We start from the raw sequence: 14,876 nt of genomic DNA, 5'->3' as shown, positions 1-14,876 counted from the left end.
GCCTAAGTCTCTCACTGCCAAAACTGTACCATTAGATAAGGGCTTGCTGTAGAAAACTGTTTCAAGTGCTTCTGGTCAGATTTGAAGAGGTCAGCAGCAGCAGTCATGATTCTAGCCAAACAAGATGCTACCTGACCTCCAGAACTGCCACTGTAAATTTGGCCACTGATGCTGCTGGGAGGAGGGGACTGTTTTTCAGGTGGGGCAGGAGTACCTGGCAGGCACTATAGATTTGCTGCTGTGTTGGGAGGACTCGGATCTAATACCTCCTCTCAAAACCTCTCCCTTAATCTCTGCTGGTCACGGTAAGGGCTGAATGATGTGGTACCTTGTGCCATCCTGCCAGCCTCTGGTGCTGGGATAATGCTGCTGCCTGTGGCAGCTTGCCTTTTTGTTGCAAGGGTCTGAACTGGCTCTGTTAACTCATCCCTAATCCATCTGAATAGCTCTCCATAACAATTTTGGATCTCCTTTAGTGCCATATGAATTAATGTATTTTTCTTCCACCATGTTGAGGTTCCTATTTTTCTTTCCTACAAAGAGCTCAAAGAACAAGATTGCAGAATGCCAGGGTACTGATCCACCATTACCTTTCCCAGTTTAGTCTCTGTCATCCCTCTCACTCTTGAAGTTCACTTTGTTCTTTCCCTAAGGTGATATTTTTGCTGTAAACATAAGCTAACTTCAGTCTCTTATCATGAATTCATCCGCCTTCCCACTTTTCCTGGCCCAGTTTCTCAGTAGCTAGGGTGGCTTGGGATGATAGGCCACGAGGTTGTGGGATGAACAGATTGAAATGTGGTCATCATCTGTTGTTTTTCCACAATTCCACTCTGCTCACAGGGACAAATACATTGTTTTCCCAAAAGCATTCTGAAAAAACAGCACAGAATCATGTGGCACAGAAAACATGAAAAATGTGGAGGAAGTCCTAGCAGCACCTGTAGGCAAGTGCAGCATGCCAAATAGAGATCAAGGGGCTCTAGTTCTGCCTAGAGGTGTTTGTCTGTGTTGAGCTGTGCTCATTTGCAGCCCCTGTGACAGTCTCTGTCCTAGGAACAGTTGTCCCTTTCCAGGATCGGGAGTTCTGGGTTTAGGTGAGCTATGGGGCAAAGGGACATACTGCTTCTTCCCAAGCTGCTGAGAGGTTCCCTGCCTCTGTGCCAGAGCCTTCAGTGAGTTCTGGACAACTGACCCTAGGACTGCAAATAGCAGCTCCAAGGGCTGCAGAGTGCAGAGCATGCTTCCTTAGCCATTTTTTAAAAATACTTAGCCCCGCAGATCTGGCTTGTTCAGTCTCCTTAAATGTATAGCCAAAACAGAAAATCTAGTGTTTTGAGTCATAAAAGATTTTGAATTCGAAAAAAATTTCTTGTGCCCATGAATTCTATGCTCAAAACAGAAATCTATGGCATGCATACCAGAGGAGTGTCATAACTATTGTGTCTGTCTCTATGGAAGCCTCAGGCAAGATAGTCATTGACTTCTCAGCTTTTCCTTCAGACTTTCCAAACAATACATTCATTCACAATTTTATTAAGATATTGTATATGAAGTATGAATTGCAATGACTTTCATTGATTGACTCCTAATTGGAATGGTAAGTAGTGTAAAGAGGTTTAAATGACAACTTCTGGGACTTGCTGATAATAGACATTGCTAGAGCCAGGTCAGAGTTTGTAGTGAAAGGATCATGTAACCATTAGTAAAGTCCTACATCTTTATTTCTTTTTAATATTAGCTTTTTTTCTCCTTCTAAAGTATCATGATAAAGTTCACAAACTGTTACAAGGACATGTGCTTTGAGTAAGTAAATAACTACATAAAATATTAAATTTAATTGTATTATAAGTTTCAAGGTTATTTCTAACAAAGGTATTTCCAGGATATAAGTACATGAAGAATAGGAACACAAGTGCTGTTAGTAGCATTGTACAGGAGGGGAAACCAAGGCACACTGAGCTTGAATGGTGATTGTACTGGAGAAGAGGGTAGAGTTAGGGCTCTGTGTTCCCAGTGTCCTCATTAGCAAAATGGTCTGTTTCCTTCATTCTGTGAATTTATTGTTTGGGTTTCCATTAAAGCTAAGATGCCCCAGGGAAGGATGGAAAGGTTTAAAGCTTGTACCCATGCATATCCAAAAGACTGGGAAAATGCAATACTACTGAATAGGGCTGGAGTTTAACTTCTTATCACGTAGTTCAAGCATGGATTTTTGCCTTTGGCCTGGTCCTCCCTCAGTTAAGAAGCTTAAAATAAATGTGGGAGAAAATCCAGGCTTTGGGTGCTTGGTTATAATAAAGAGGGAAGCACAAATTAAGTTGTTGGTAAATATTTTTTAGCATGGACATGTAGATTTGGTGTATACACGTGGTGTTGCATGTATTTTTATAATGTAAGGCACAAGTTTCACACAGTGACTCGTCATGTGCTTTATCTTCACGGAAACGTCTCATGGTTTCATTTTCACAAAATGTCTACTGGTGGCTAAACCTTACAGTAGAATAAATGATTATTAAAACTAAGTAGCATGCCCCAAACAACCCAAAATTTGTGTTGGGTTAGCATCAGGATTTTTTAATGTAATGTTTTGAAGAGTTTTTTTCAAAGTGGCACTGAATGGAAGTGATTTTCACAGAGTGTCTACTTTGGAGGAAGCCATCATGACAGGGCATGGCTGCTAAAGGGAATTGTGCTTCTCTATTCTGTTGCCTTTGTTGTCATTTTGCTTCTTGGGGTGCTTTCCCCATCTATAAATACTATAAATACTAGTGAGTATTCTCAAGAGAAAATCTGGGCATCTTGATAAAAACCTGACAAAGATTTTCTTTCTCTGTATAAGAAAGAGAAAAGGGTATGTGTTGTCTGCCTAGTGTGGTGTTAACAATACATTTAGCATGGGTAGGGTTATTTTCAGACTCTGCATAAGTTGCTGAAGTACGTGATGTGGTGCAATTATTGTAATTTAAGTAAAATAAGTCTTGAGTTTATTTTCATTGTCTTAAAAATAAATGTACCTTAGTATCATAGCATTTCAATCCAAAAATACCTGAAATGGGTAAGTGCATGGACTGTCTGACCTAAGTAATTGTAAATCTTCACTTTAGTTGCTGGTGCATGTAGTCATATTAGTCTGAATGTATATTTGTACATGTTACAAAAGTACAACAGTTTGGGAATTGGGCACTTTCTGTTCAAGTGTTGGTGGGCTCATCACATGGGTGGGTGGCTCTGTTCAGTTCAGCAAGGGGAATGCTTAGCATATGTGCTTCATTTTGGTTTTTTTCCTCTGCAGGGAGTAAGTGCCAAAATTGCATTATAAAGGGGAGAGGGAGAAGAAATTAAAGAACATCTTCACTGGTGATTAGACTGATTAGATTATGAGAGATAAGTTTTATGTAAGCTGGACAACTGCTGTAGAAACTGCTTTTACCTGTGATCTTGGTGCAAGTCAGTATTGCAGAAAAACATTACCAGACCTCTTCCACCACCCCTCTTTTAAGTTTTCATACTGCAAAATAGTTTCCTTCCTTTCCATCAAGTCGTCATTTCTCTCCTTCCCTAAAACTAGTTTATTGCGAACATGTCTTGGCAGAAAACCAGAAGTTTTATGGAACTGCACAGAAAGAGGGTTTTATAGGTGCTACTCAGCAATTTTTTTTCTTTATATTTGGTAGCTTTTTCAATTGCTTTTATAGCCTAGGAATGTCTTTATTCAGCAAGTGAAAGTAGTGAGAGTTGAATCAGTGAAAAAAAGATCCCAATCCTTTGTGATTTCCTGTTAGAAATCACTGTTAGAATGGATCCAAAACCCCCTTAAATATCTATATATGTGATTTTATATAATATATGATTTAAGAAGCGATGCTTCAGCTTTTTCAGTTAGTTATTCAGGCAATTGAATGAGTAAGAGTTATGGGTAAGAAAACACTTAGACAAACAAATAACCTTACTTGCAAGAGCTGGGAGTGAATGTGAGTTAAGGTATGAAATGGAGGAAGCAAGAGCAGTAAGGATAAATACAAAAACAGATCACTTGCTCTCGGTTTGAGATTTAAAATGATAAAATAAAAGCTTTAAAGAAGACAAAGTGATGGAATGAAGAGTTTAATTATTAGTCATTTCTGAATTTCTAAGAAGAAAAAAGTAATGTTCTTATTACTTTAGCCAATTGCTGGTTTATCACTCTCACTTCATGAAAATATGGTTCACATATTTTGGATCACTGCCACCAAACCACAGGCTGTTCTATGGTTTGCACTACATTTGGATCACTGACAAAACTCACTGAAAAACAAGTGCTATTTGTTTTCCTGTGCCTAGTATTTAACGGGAAATCAGGAGGCTAAATTCCCAATCACTGGTTAAACAGACCCAGATGTGAACAGAGTGCTCTGCTAGGAGAAGAGTGAGGAAGGATAGGAAATGCATGACTAGTGATAAATTTGGTATAAATAGTGACCTTTCACTATTGGAAGTAAAAGCAGTAGATTTTCAGTGTTGTGTAGCAGTGTGAAGAGGAATTTAAAAGGACGCTTACATTACTGTAGAATCCTGAGTTTGCTTTTTTTTTTTAATGAATCTTCATAATTCTTCTACTCTGGAGCTGGAAATAATTCTGTAGTTGCCCTTTTCCACTTGGAAAAGTTCATATTCTCCTTTCCTCTCTCCACAACATTTCCTTGCCTTTTGAAAAAATGTGAAAATGAACATTTTATGTCAAATTAAAAGCAGTGTTTAGTAAACAGTAACTCTTATTATGCTTTTCACAATGGTAAATTTTCCTGTAGATTTTGTCTCCTGGCATGATTCAGCCCTCTCAAAATATTAAATTTTCTGTAAGTCTGTATAAATGTGTTACTTCCAGGCATTTTAGGGGGTCCTCAGGCTACGTGTGGTGGTGATTCTTACGTTCTTGGCAAAAGAGTGGAAAGGTTTTGTCAGCAGTAGGAATGGCAGAAAATGACAGGGTAGTAAATACATGCTTGAAAATGATGGATGTAAAAGGAGTTTAAGAGTACAATAACCCTAGTAAGGCATCTTTAAATATCTAGGAGGTTGAGGGTTTTTTTTCCCATTCATAGCTTGCTTCAGGAAGACGTTGCAGAAGTGAAGTGCTATTTCTGTCTATGAAGCATGATATAGTACATGAAATGAATATGCAGAGTATGGTAAAAAAATTCTGTATGTGTGATGTCCCAAAATAGGGAAATTTTTTGATGTGTAGCTATCCTCTTTTTTCACTGTAATCACTTTGGTTTGGGCAGAAACATTTCAAGAATACCAACTTGCCAGTAAATTTCACAGGAAACTAGGCAGGTCCTTGTGCCTTGGTTTCTTCTTTCATGGGGCTTCAAAGGGCTGCATTCTTTTGGCAGCGTGGTGTGCTAAGAGTGTCACGGAGTTCATACTAGATCCCATGTGATTTAAGACATCTTTCAGAACTCAGGGTTTATTGTGTGGTGTTTGTTTCAGCTTTGAGAGTGGGCTGTCTGTGGGTCATTGTTCCAAGCAGAACTTGTGTTAGGAGTGTGGATAGCCCAGATCTGGATGGTGCTGCCTCTTGTACCTCCTGCTGATCTTTCTCATTGCTGCCTCTGTCTGATCCTAAGCATTCCTCCTTCTCCTGGGCCCTCTAGGAGCCCAGACCCATCACTTTGAGACAGCTGGTAGTCAGGAAGATGTGGACTTCAAGGTAATCCAGCCTGCAAGAACGAGGAAACAAAGGCTATTCAGGCATTTAGGGGTTGAGGTGTATTCCCAAATTAATCTTGCAGGAGGCTGAAGGACCAGGAACAGGCACCTGTGATAGTCTTTTCTGTATGGCCATGGCTCCTTCCTTTCCTTGCTTGCTTCAGTAAACAGGGGGGTTAGCCAGTGGAAGTTTACAGAAGCAGGCAGTGGATTTTGGCACACTACTGGTGTTAGTGACGTGGAGATAATAAATCACAACAGGTTGTGTTACTGAGTCACTGATTCCAGTGGAAACTATAGCTGCAGTTGCATAGATAGGCTTTAATTCTCCCCTCACTTCTTCCACTAAATTGCCTCTAGCTTGAAACAGAATCCCTGGAAAAACTTCTGCTACCTTATTTTGCTTGTACCAAACAAGTGTTACGTTGAGTCTATTAAGATGTTGTTAAATTAATGTGAGATGAGTGGACAATTACCTGTGTGCAATTAATAAACTCGTGCTGAGATTTAAACTTTGGGGACAGATCTCCCCATTACACAGATTTTCTTGTTTGTTTCTTTATCATTCCAGTAATTGTTCCTTGGGGGTTTTGAAAGTTCCACTTGATTTGACAGAGATTTAGCTTTCATAGGAAATACCAGGATCTGTTGTCTAGATATATAAAGAGGTGCAGGAGTATACTCTCTGATCTTGTAAGGTTCTGCTTTCATCCTGAGAAAACACTGGACAGCCTTAGTTATATAAGGATCTTTGGTAGCTGCCAAACTGAGTATCTCCTAGGAAGTTGAATTAAAATCTAAAATGTAATTAAGATAATGTTTCTTATGTGTATGTTCTCAAAAATGTGAGAACTGGAAGTGGAATTTTTTAATGACTGCATGTGGTCTTGAGAACTCTGAAATGAAAAATTTTGTCATTGCCTGAAAACATCACACCTCTGTGGCTGTAAGGACTACAAGAATTTGATAGATGATTCACAAATGTGGCATATAATTTCAAAAGCAGCATGTTTCTTCTTCACTTGTTGAAGAGAATTGTTCTCTTGATGATTAGAATATGTTGTATATGGGGTTTTTTTGTTGTTTATGAACAACAAAAGATACATTTTTGAGTTTTGGAATACCTGATATTTCTCCATCCACGGCTTTATTTTTACTCTGTAAGAGGATGAAATTACATCAAAATACAATACCAAAAACCACCAGCTGACTCTCATCTCCATGGGCTGCTCTGAGAGTTGGTTCAAGTCTTCTAATTTTGTTCTGAGCAGATACACTCTTCTACATGTTCCACCACAGGTCTGGTACTGTACAGCTCAGATCAGAATATGAAGGATGCTGCTTCTTTTCCCCTACTATATTTGCCTCAATTTAGGGGTGGATTAGGTGGTCACTTGTGCTGGCAGGCCCTCAGTGGGTAGTGGTGTAGCTGTTGTTGTGAGTGGAGGGATTGGTTCATGCTGTGTGGCTGTGGACATTTAGCTTTGTATTCTGAGTCATGTCCCAGAGGTGCCTATCTCTCTCTCAAGGCTAAATTATGAACTTGCTTCCTACTTGGGAGTTCTGAATTATAACTCTGTTAAATACTTAGAATGTTGTAAAGCAAAGTAAATATCCCCCTGGATCAGATTCAAAGGGGGGAAAAAAGGCAATAAATGTTTAAAAGGAGAGAAGGAAATAGGTAAAATAAGAAACAGAATATGCTATTTTGTGTGTGCAGTGTTCACACTCACCACTGTATTTATTTGGCATGACTCAGGTTTGGTTCTGAGAGTTGTTCCCTCTGGGGAATAGTAACTTAGGACCTTTGGCATTTCTGCCAGGTAACTGATCTCCTGAACTACCATGGCAGCCTTGCAAGGGCGGTTTTGTTCAGACTGGGAACTTTTCTTAGGGATGTGTGAAGGTTGTTTTGTTTTGTTCCCCCCAGCATGAGGGGTGTATGTTTCCATGCCTTGGTATAGTGCAGAGAAAATTTCAGGCCCTGTTTTCCCCAGTGGCCAGCAGGGTAGTAGTGTATGCAACCAAAATATGTTCCTAAATATGTTTTGTTCCTTGATGGAATGCTCAGGTTTTGGTAGCAAATTTTTGATATACTATGTTTGAGCCTCATTTCCTGAGGAGCAGCCCTTTGAAAGTGTGGTTAGTGGCCATGGCCAGTATCTTTTGGTCTTGTGAACAGATTTGCCATGTCCAGCTTCTTCATTTAGCCTCAGAAAAGTGAACAGGACATGTAGGTTTACTCAGCAGCAGGGGATGTTTCCAGTGCAGTTCCTTTTCATGTCCTCACAACAACTGGAAGAAATAGAGCTGGGGCACTTTTCCTACTCTGCAACCTCAGAAAGTAACCACTAAAGGAGTTGAAGGGAAGAGATAAAAGTGTCTGTGGCAGCAGTCTCTTAATCACTCAATCAGTGTGTTATTACTGCTCAGATAAAAATTGGTTAATTCCCAAATATTTAAAACATTATTTGGCTTTAATGCTTTGCATTAGTCTAAGCATGTTAGATTTGCTTTTGATTTGTTCTGAAGAATAAGTAGTTAATGTTCAAGGCAGGTGTTGAAACAGTGATGGTTGCCTTTTTTGGAAGGGTTTGTTGAATTCTTTCCAGAACAAATAACGTGCTTGGCTCACTTAACCTTGCCTTAGGTCTGTGTAGTAAAAATCCAACATTGGCAAGCACAGCAGAACTCTGCAGTCCTTTCTAAAACCTGGGTAGTGGAACCAGCATTTCAAATAGACTTGAGTATGTGATTGAAAAAAATAAATATGATAAGCTTCATGTTTATTTAAAGATGTTTACTGTGTGATTACTTAGTGAGGATGCTTGTGCCAGACTTTTTAGTTGCTTTCTATCTGTTGGTTCTTCCCTTGTAGCACTTGGTAACTTTGATAGGATCTGTCCCTCGGGAATACATTTGTCATGCTGCAGGATGATGAAAAGGGTTTTCAAGTTTTAATTAGTAATAAATGAAAAACCAAGTGTATTCTGAGGAAGACAGCTGTTGTGTTAGCATACATTTAACTATATCAAATGAAAAATACAGCAAAAATGTATTATTGCAATGTAATTTCCTTGGTTGTTATCTTAGAAGGAGTAATATTTTCTCTCATGCTGTCCTCAAATGTTTAAAAATACATACTGAGGTTGCTCTACCCTGATGCTGACCAGTAAAAAAATATGGAAACAATGTGTAAATGAAAACCAACTACTGTATTTCTGGATAAACTGTTTGTCTCTGAGTGTGAAATGCCAGTATCTATTCAATATTCCTGCAAAATAATCACTGATTAAGTCCTCAGATCCTGTGAATTTCATGCATAGGAGATTTTTCTAGTGAGGCCAAAGCTCTGTGAAAATGTCCCACGTGTCTCTGATATCAAAGTGTGCAATCCAGTATGACCTGGCATGTGCTGTGTCAGTGTCATCTTCTGAGATTGTACACTTGGAATTTACACAGAATTTGATGTGTTTGGGGCACTGTCGAGATGCTCCATGAAATACATCACAGAGACAACTGATTGCTTTCCTTTCCTAGAACCAGATTAACTCTAAACTCTGAACTTAAAGGAAGCATTTTATGGTAGTCAATTCAATTCAGAATTGAAACAGGCGTTACTTAAAATTTTGAAAACTATTCTGGCAAAAGGATTTCCAACGTGTTTATTGTGACAAGTCTGGTCAAATTGAACTCTGAATTAGCTGTGCCTTCTCTTACAGAAGAATGTGATATGTGCATAATAAATGCTAGCATTGTAGCTGGGGGCACAGGGAAAGAATTTGCAATTTCTTTTCATGCACTGAAGGATGTAATTTATGTATCTACTGTGACAAATATTTGCAAATGCCAAACAATTTGGTGTGTATCAACCTTAAATAGTGCTGGCAACAGTAGCTTCAGGGAAGGTAATAGTTTATTACCATTAGTTAATTTGGATAATTGGAACATGGCTCCAGATAATCTGTGTAAAATAATCAGATTGAGAGATACTTACGTGTAAATAATGCTCTGGAGAGAAATTATTATTATGTATTTTTATGATTTGTTTTTCCCTCTTTGAGTTATCAGTAGTTTTGGCTTCTCAGTTGGGTAAAAAAATTGGATTGTTCCACCAAAGAAGTCTGGGTTAGTAGAAAGATGTAAAAAGCTAGTAAGGGGGAGGGAAGAGACAACAGGGCGACTCAGACTTCTTCCTGGGATGCTCAGAGGACAACAGAAGAAGATGAAATGGTGGTACGTTGGTGAAATCTTGTCTGCTGCAGTGGTCTGGGAGCAGGGGCTGTGTGTTGTATCTGAACAAACTACAGGGAGTATGTCCAAGAAGTCTTCACACCTGAAAGCTTGTTCATCTTGTGCTTTCACTCAAGTACATACTCTTCTTGACTTGGTATTTAGATGTTAGTGGAAGTGTTCATTGAAGGACCAGCCTGGGTAGGGCATGCAGGCCCCAGTCCTTGAGCACCTTGAAGGAAGAGACAGTGAAGTGTATGGATGGGTTGGGCAAACGAGGGAATGCTGCTCTTGTACCACTTCCTGTAGGGACCTCTCAAGAGCTGACAGATGTTCTGGAGGTGCTGGCTACATCCATCTGCAGGACAGGCGAGTTGAAAGGCTGCTGCTGGGATGATCTTGCGTTGTAGTAAATCTGGAATGACTTGTTTAGCTCTCAGGACCAACACAGGTCGAAGCAGGTCACAGTCTGAGAGTCTGACTCTGCCACCTTCTGTTTTTGAATGATGCTATTGCCACTCCAGTGAGGTTATATTTGAACATCTTTGGCTTTCCTGCAGGACCAGTTACACTTCTATGTTTTTCCATTTTCACTATTTTAAATAACATTTTAGTCTTTCCATTCAAGACCTCAGTTAATGTAACCTATTTTTAAGAATTTTTCGAATGATGAATGTAACTCATCTGCTTTATCTGTTAAACTGAAGTATTTCTTCACTTCCTGTAAATAAAGCAGCAGTAAATACTGTTCTTTTCTCTTAGCCTTTCTCTTTTCTTACATTCTATTTCTGGGCTGGCCTTTATATGTCACTGAACTTTGACTCATGTTCTTTCTGATTTGGGATTTACTTCAGTAGTTCCTTGTTTTATTCAGCTTCACATTCTTATCTGCCTTCATTTCTTCAGACCATCCTCTTTTTATTCTCTCCCTCCCTTTGCCCCCAAAGTTTATCTCGCCTTGAAGCACTGTGGTTCCCCTTCTACAATTTTGGAGAGCGGCTCAGAGCCCTCTGTTATTCAGCTGCCCTGTGCACCCCACCTGGGCTGATGGGCACTTCCTTTTTTTAAAAAGTATATCTGGAAAAGGAATCATTATGCAGATGTTAAAACATGTACCATTTGGGTCTTTCTGGAAATAAGCCATAATCACCTTCAGTCTCTGCATTTGGGTGTGACAGATTTCATTATTTAAACATGCTGCATGTCTGTGTGGATAAATGTACCACATTAAAATATGTTTTTATTCCCATCAGGTGTCTTTAGGTTCTGTTGTTCAATTTGAGAAGGGAAACTTCTCCTTGTCAGCAGAAACAGAAGAAAAGTTTTTTCCTGAGAAAAACGAACATCTGCTACAGTGGGCCCAGAAGGAATATGGAGCAGTAACATCTTTCACTGAACTCAAAATATCAAGAAACATCTATATTAAAGTAGGAGAAGGTAAACCAAAATAAAACTAACTGAATTCATAGACACTGTCAGATACTGAGAATAAGCATTACTTGTATTTCACTTCTTTTATTTTTTAAACATACCTCTAATTTTCCAAAAGATATATGGAGGGCAGAGAAATGAGAGCAAGCCTGAAGACCAGACCTTTGATTTAGGCAACTTTTATTGGATTCTGGTGCCATAACTTTATGCTCATAAATGTGGACACAATTGCTCAAAATCTTACAAGAGTCAAACTTTGCCTTCTTTAACAGAATCTACTACTCATAGTGATTGTTTGGGTGCATTCATCTGAAGAACTGGAGACCTTGAAGTAGGGGGTTAACCCGAGTTAGATTTATTTTTTCAGTATTTGATTGTATAAGGACCCAGGCTTCTTTGGGCAAAGAATTATTGCTTTCCTTGCCAAACTAAGTTACCTCAGTCTGTCCTTATGTATTTTCATCCCAAGGAGAAAGACTTCCTGTCCCTGTGAGCCCCGTGCCAGATTCTTCAGGTGGCCTAGTGCTGGTGGGAGAGGACTCCAGCTCTTTGGGGGCTTCACAGGCTCATGTTGGGATGGGGTTCAGGCTGTAGCTCCATAGCTGAGCAGTGTTGGCACAACATAACTATATTATCCTCTGCAGGAATATCTCTACAGAAACTCCCAAACAGCTGAACTAGTTGGTTACAACAAAGAAAAAAAATCAACCAAAAGCCTTCTGTGGAGAAAGCATTCTTTCCTAACCACATGTATCTGAGCATTTGATTTCCTGACATATGAGGCTTGCCCCCCAAATCAGAACATGCCTGGGTTAGTTTTATCCAAATCCTGCCAAATTTGTAGAGGATTCCCCTGTGTGGTTGTGGTTTTGTTGGGGTTTTTTTTGTTCTACTTGGCACCAGTCTTGGATTCTAAATCATTCAGAAATATATTTACTAGCTTATTAAAGTGCTCTTGAAACATATACATGGGAGTAGTGGTCTCTGCATTGTGGAGACAAATATTTAATTAGGTATGTTGGAAAAAAAACAGATGAAATTTTGTTTGTTTATTTGCATGTCTCCACTCAAACCAGGAAGCTCAAGAGGAGTTTTGCATCATCTTTAGAATGTGCTAAAACACAATTTAATTAGAAGTACACAAAATGGAACTTGGCAGGCAACCAAAATAGACAGTTCCTGAACAGGCCCCTACAAACTAGTTCAGCTGTAACCGTATTGATTTTGATTTAAATTCTTGGCAGAAGAGTGAATGTGTGTGTATGTGAGGGGGTTGTGCATGTGTTCAGGGGTGGGGACAGGGTCAGTTCTTAAACTGCAGCAGTCCTGTGAGGAGTTCTGTGAAAACCACGTGGGATGTGGTCCTGGTCTGCTTCTCTGCAGAGTGAACAATAGAATCACTGGATTTCACAATCCACAGCATACAGTTATGCACAGTTTAGACTTTTCATACAAAACTTACTCCTCATGAAATTTAGTAAGGTACCCTCAGCTGACAGTCTGTGCTAGTATTGCTCATAATCTATAGGTGGTCATACAAATCAGTTCCTTGCTGTGAGACTGAAACTGAATTTGATGGCTCTGTCTCTCTAATTGTCTACATTTCAGCTTCACTCAAGTTAGACAAAATCTGAAACTGGAAGATGTAACATTTTAGAAGTGTAGGCTGTAGCTGAATACAGCAAACAGAAAATGCAAGCCAAAGGACAGAAAGATCTGAAGAAAGCTGATCTTTCATAGAATAAAGCTGCTTCTGATGCCACGGGTCTCTGAAGTCACTTTTGAAACTGCAAATGAAAGGCAGCTGAAAGCACTAGCAAACTGGATCAGGGCCAAGTGCATCTGAATCCTGTTGCTTCTAAAGAGTGTCTGATCAAATGCTGCAGGGATGGGGATCACAGCAAGAATTTTAAGGGGCCAGAATGGGGGTGTGGAAGAAGAGGGCATATGAAGAGGGGGTTCTTGTTCTTACCTTGGTTTGTGTAATGAAGGAGATGGCAGAGTGACTGCTGTGATAATCACTATCAGATTCTAGAAAGCAGGACTGCTCATGGTGAAAGTGGTCTTGGTATGTGTTTTTCAGCAGAGGTCGGTTTAATTCCTCATGGTTCAGTAAGACAATTGAACAGGTCAGGAAGTCCTGTCAGGTAGCTGAATGTTATCTAATGCATCCAGTATCACCAGTAAACCCAGGGCAAATATACTAACCTAGAGGGACCCTAATTTCAACACGTTTCTTAGGTGAATAAGAAAAAAAAATAGCTTTAACAGTAGCTAAACTGGAAAATGTACAGTCTGTTTACAGATGGTAACACTGTGCTTCTGTCCTGGCAGAAGCTGAAGCACCAGTCTTGTCTCTGAATTTATAGCCAGTATACACCAGTGTACATACCCTGCATGCCATGCTTGCTTGGTTTAATACTTGCACATGGTCACATTGTGTCTGCCTTAGCTGTGTGTTCTGCTGTGGGATGAGCACTGCCTAGAGTTTGCATCATCCCTCCTGAGACCCCTGTAGGCCTTTCCCTGATCCCATTTCTATCCTGCCATTAAATGCCAGCCGAGGTTCTGATCTTTACTAAGGGCTAGCAAACTTGAAATACACACGAATAAGCCCTACCATTCCGAATTCCAAACACCTTGCTTATGCCCAGCTCAGACTTTGAAAGGCAAGCTCCGCTTGGATGGGATTTTTATTGTTGAATCCAACTGCCCAGGGTGCCTGTCTTGGAGAGTGACACTTGATTAACAGTGCTCATTTGCACTGAAACCTCCTCAGGATGATGTTAAGCTCGAATAATCAACTGTTAGCCAAGAACCTGTGGATGACACCTAATTTGTGCAGAATAGAGCAGACAGTGTCTGTCCTCATCAGTAAAATAAAATTGCTGCACACAGAAACGACACTGGTGTGGAGTCCTCGTCTCCATCCAGGCATCCTGGCACTCAAAGGAGGAGGTGCTGCTGGCCACTGCTCACCCCTCTGCTGCCTTCTGGCCAGCAGGCCCCCTCTACACCCCAACCCGCTGGCCAGAGACCCTCTGCTGAGGGTGTTGCCTGCAAACCTCACGTCAGATTCCATATTGGGAGTCTGGGGAGATTAGAGAGGCACAGAATCCATAAACTGACTGTTCCTTGGCTGGTTTAGTGGTGTTTTTAATTGATTACAGACACCTGCAGTCCCTTTCCAAAGTACATAGACAGCCCTGAAACTAGCAAAGAAGAGATGTGTAGTAAGCAAAGAAAGATGAAATGGTTCCCCTTTTCTTTTCTGCTCTAGCCCAATTTTGGTAACTGGTGGGGATGAGAGTAAATGCATTCTGTTATGAATGTCAAGTAGCCTGTGATAGAGTTAAAATTTGCTGCAGAGGAAAAGCAGGCTATCAAGTGGAGGCCCAGGATGGGGAATCTCTGTGTTTCTGGCTGCAAAAGCAGCACTTCTGGAGAGCTCCAGAGACGCCTAATGGAAGTGCCAGGAGCAAGAGCCGAGTTCTTTGCAATGGCAAATGATAGCACGT

The 14,876-nt window shown here is 40.2% G+C and overlaps 1 protein-coding gene across 2 annotated transcripts in view; it reads left to right on the top strand.

The window, feature by feature from the left end:
- TGFBR3 (transforming growth factor beta receptor 3) overlaps positions 1 to 14,876 on the top strand; it is a 116,417-nt gene that overhangs the window by 68,279 nt on the left and 33,262 nt on the right. For both annotated transcript variants that reach the window (XM_033067533.1, XM_033067534.2), the window contains exon 5: positions 11,181 to 11,364. In XM_033067533.1, the coding sequence (XP_032923424.1) occupies positions 11,181 to 11,364 (184 nt within the window). The remainder of the gene's footprint in view (positions 1 to 11,180; positions 11,365 to 14,876) is intronic.

This window comes from Catharus ustulatus, chromosome 9 (genome assembly GCF_009819885.2).
Source record: "Catharus ustulatus isolate bCatUst1 chromosome 9, bCatUst1.pri.v2, whole genome shotgun sequence".
Taxonomy (NCBI): domain Eukaryota; kingdom Metazoa; phylum Chordata; class Aves; order Passeriformes; family Turdidae; genus Catharus; species Catharus ustulatus.
The sequence above is the reverse complement of the archived record's forward strand: the minus strand, read 5'-3'. Positions and strand labels throughout refer to the sequence as shown.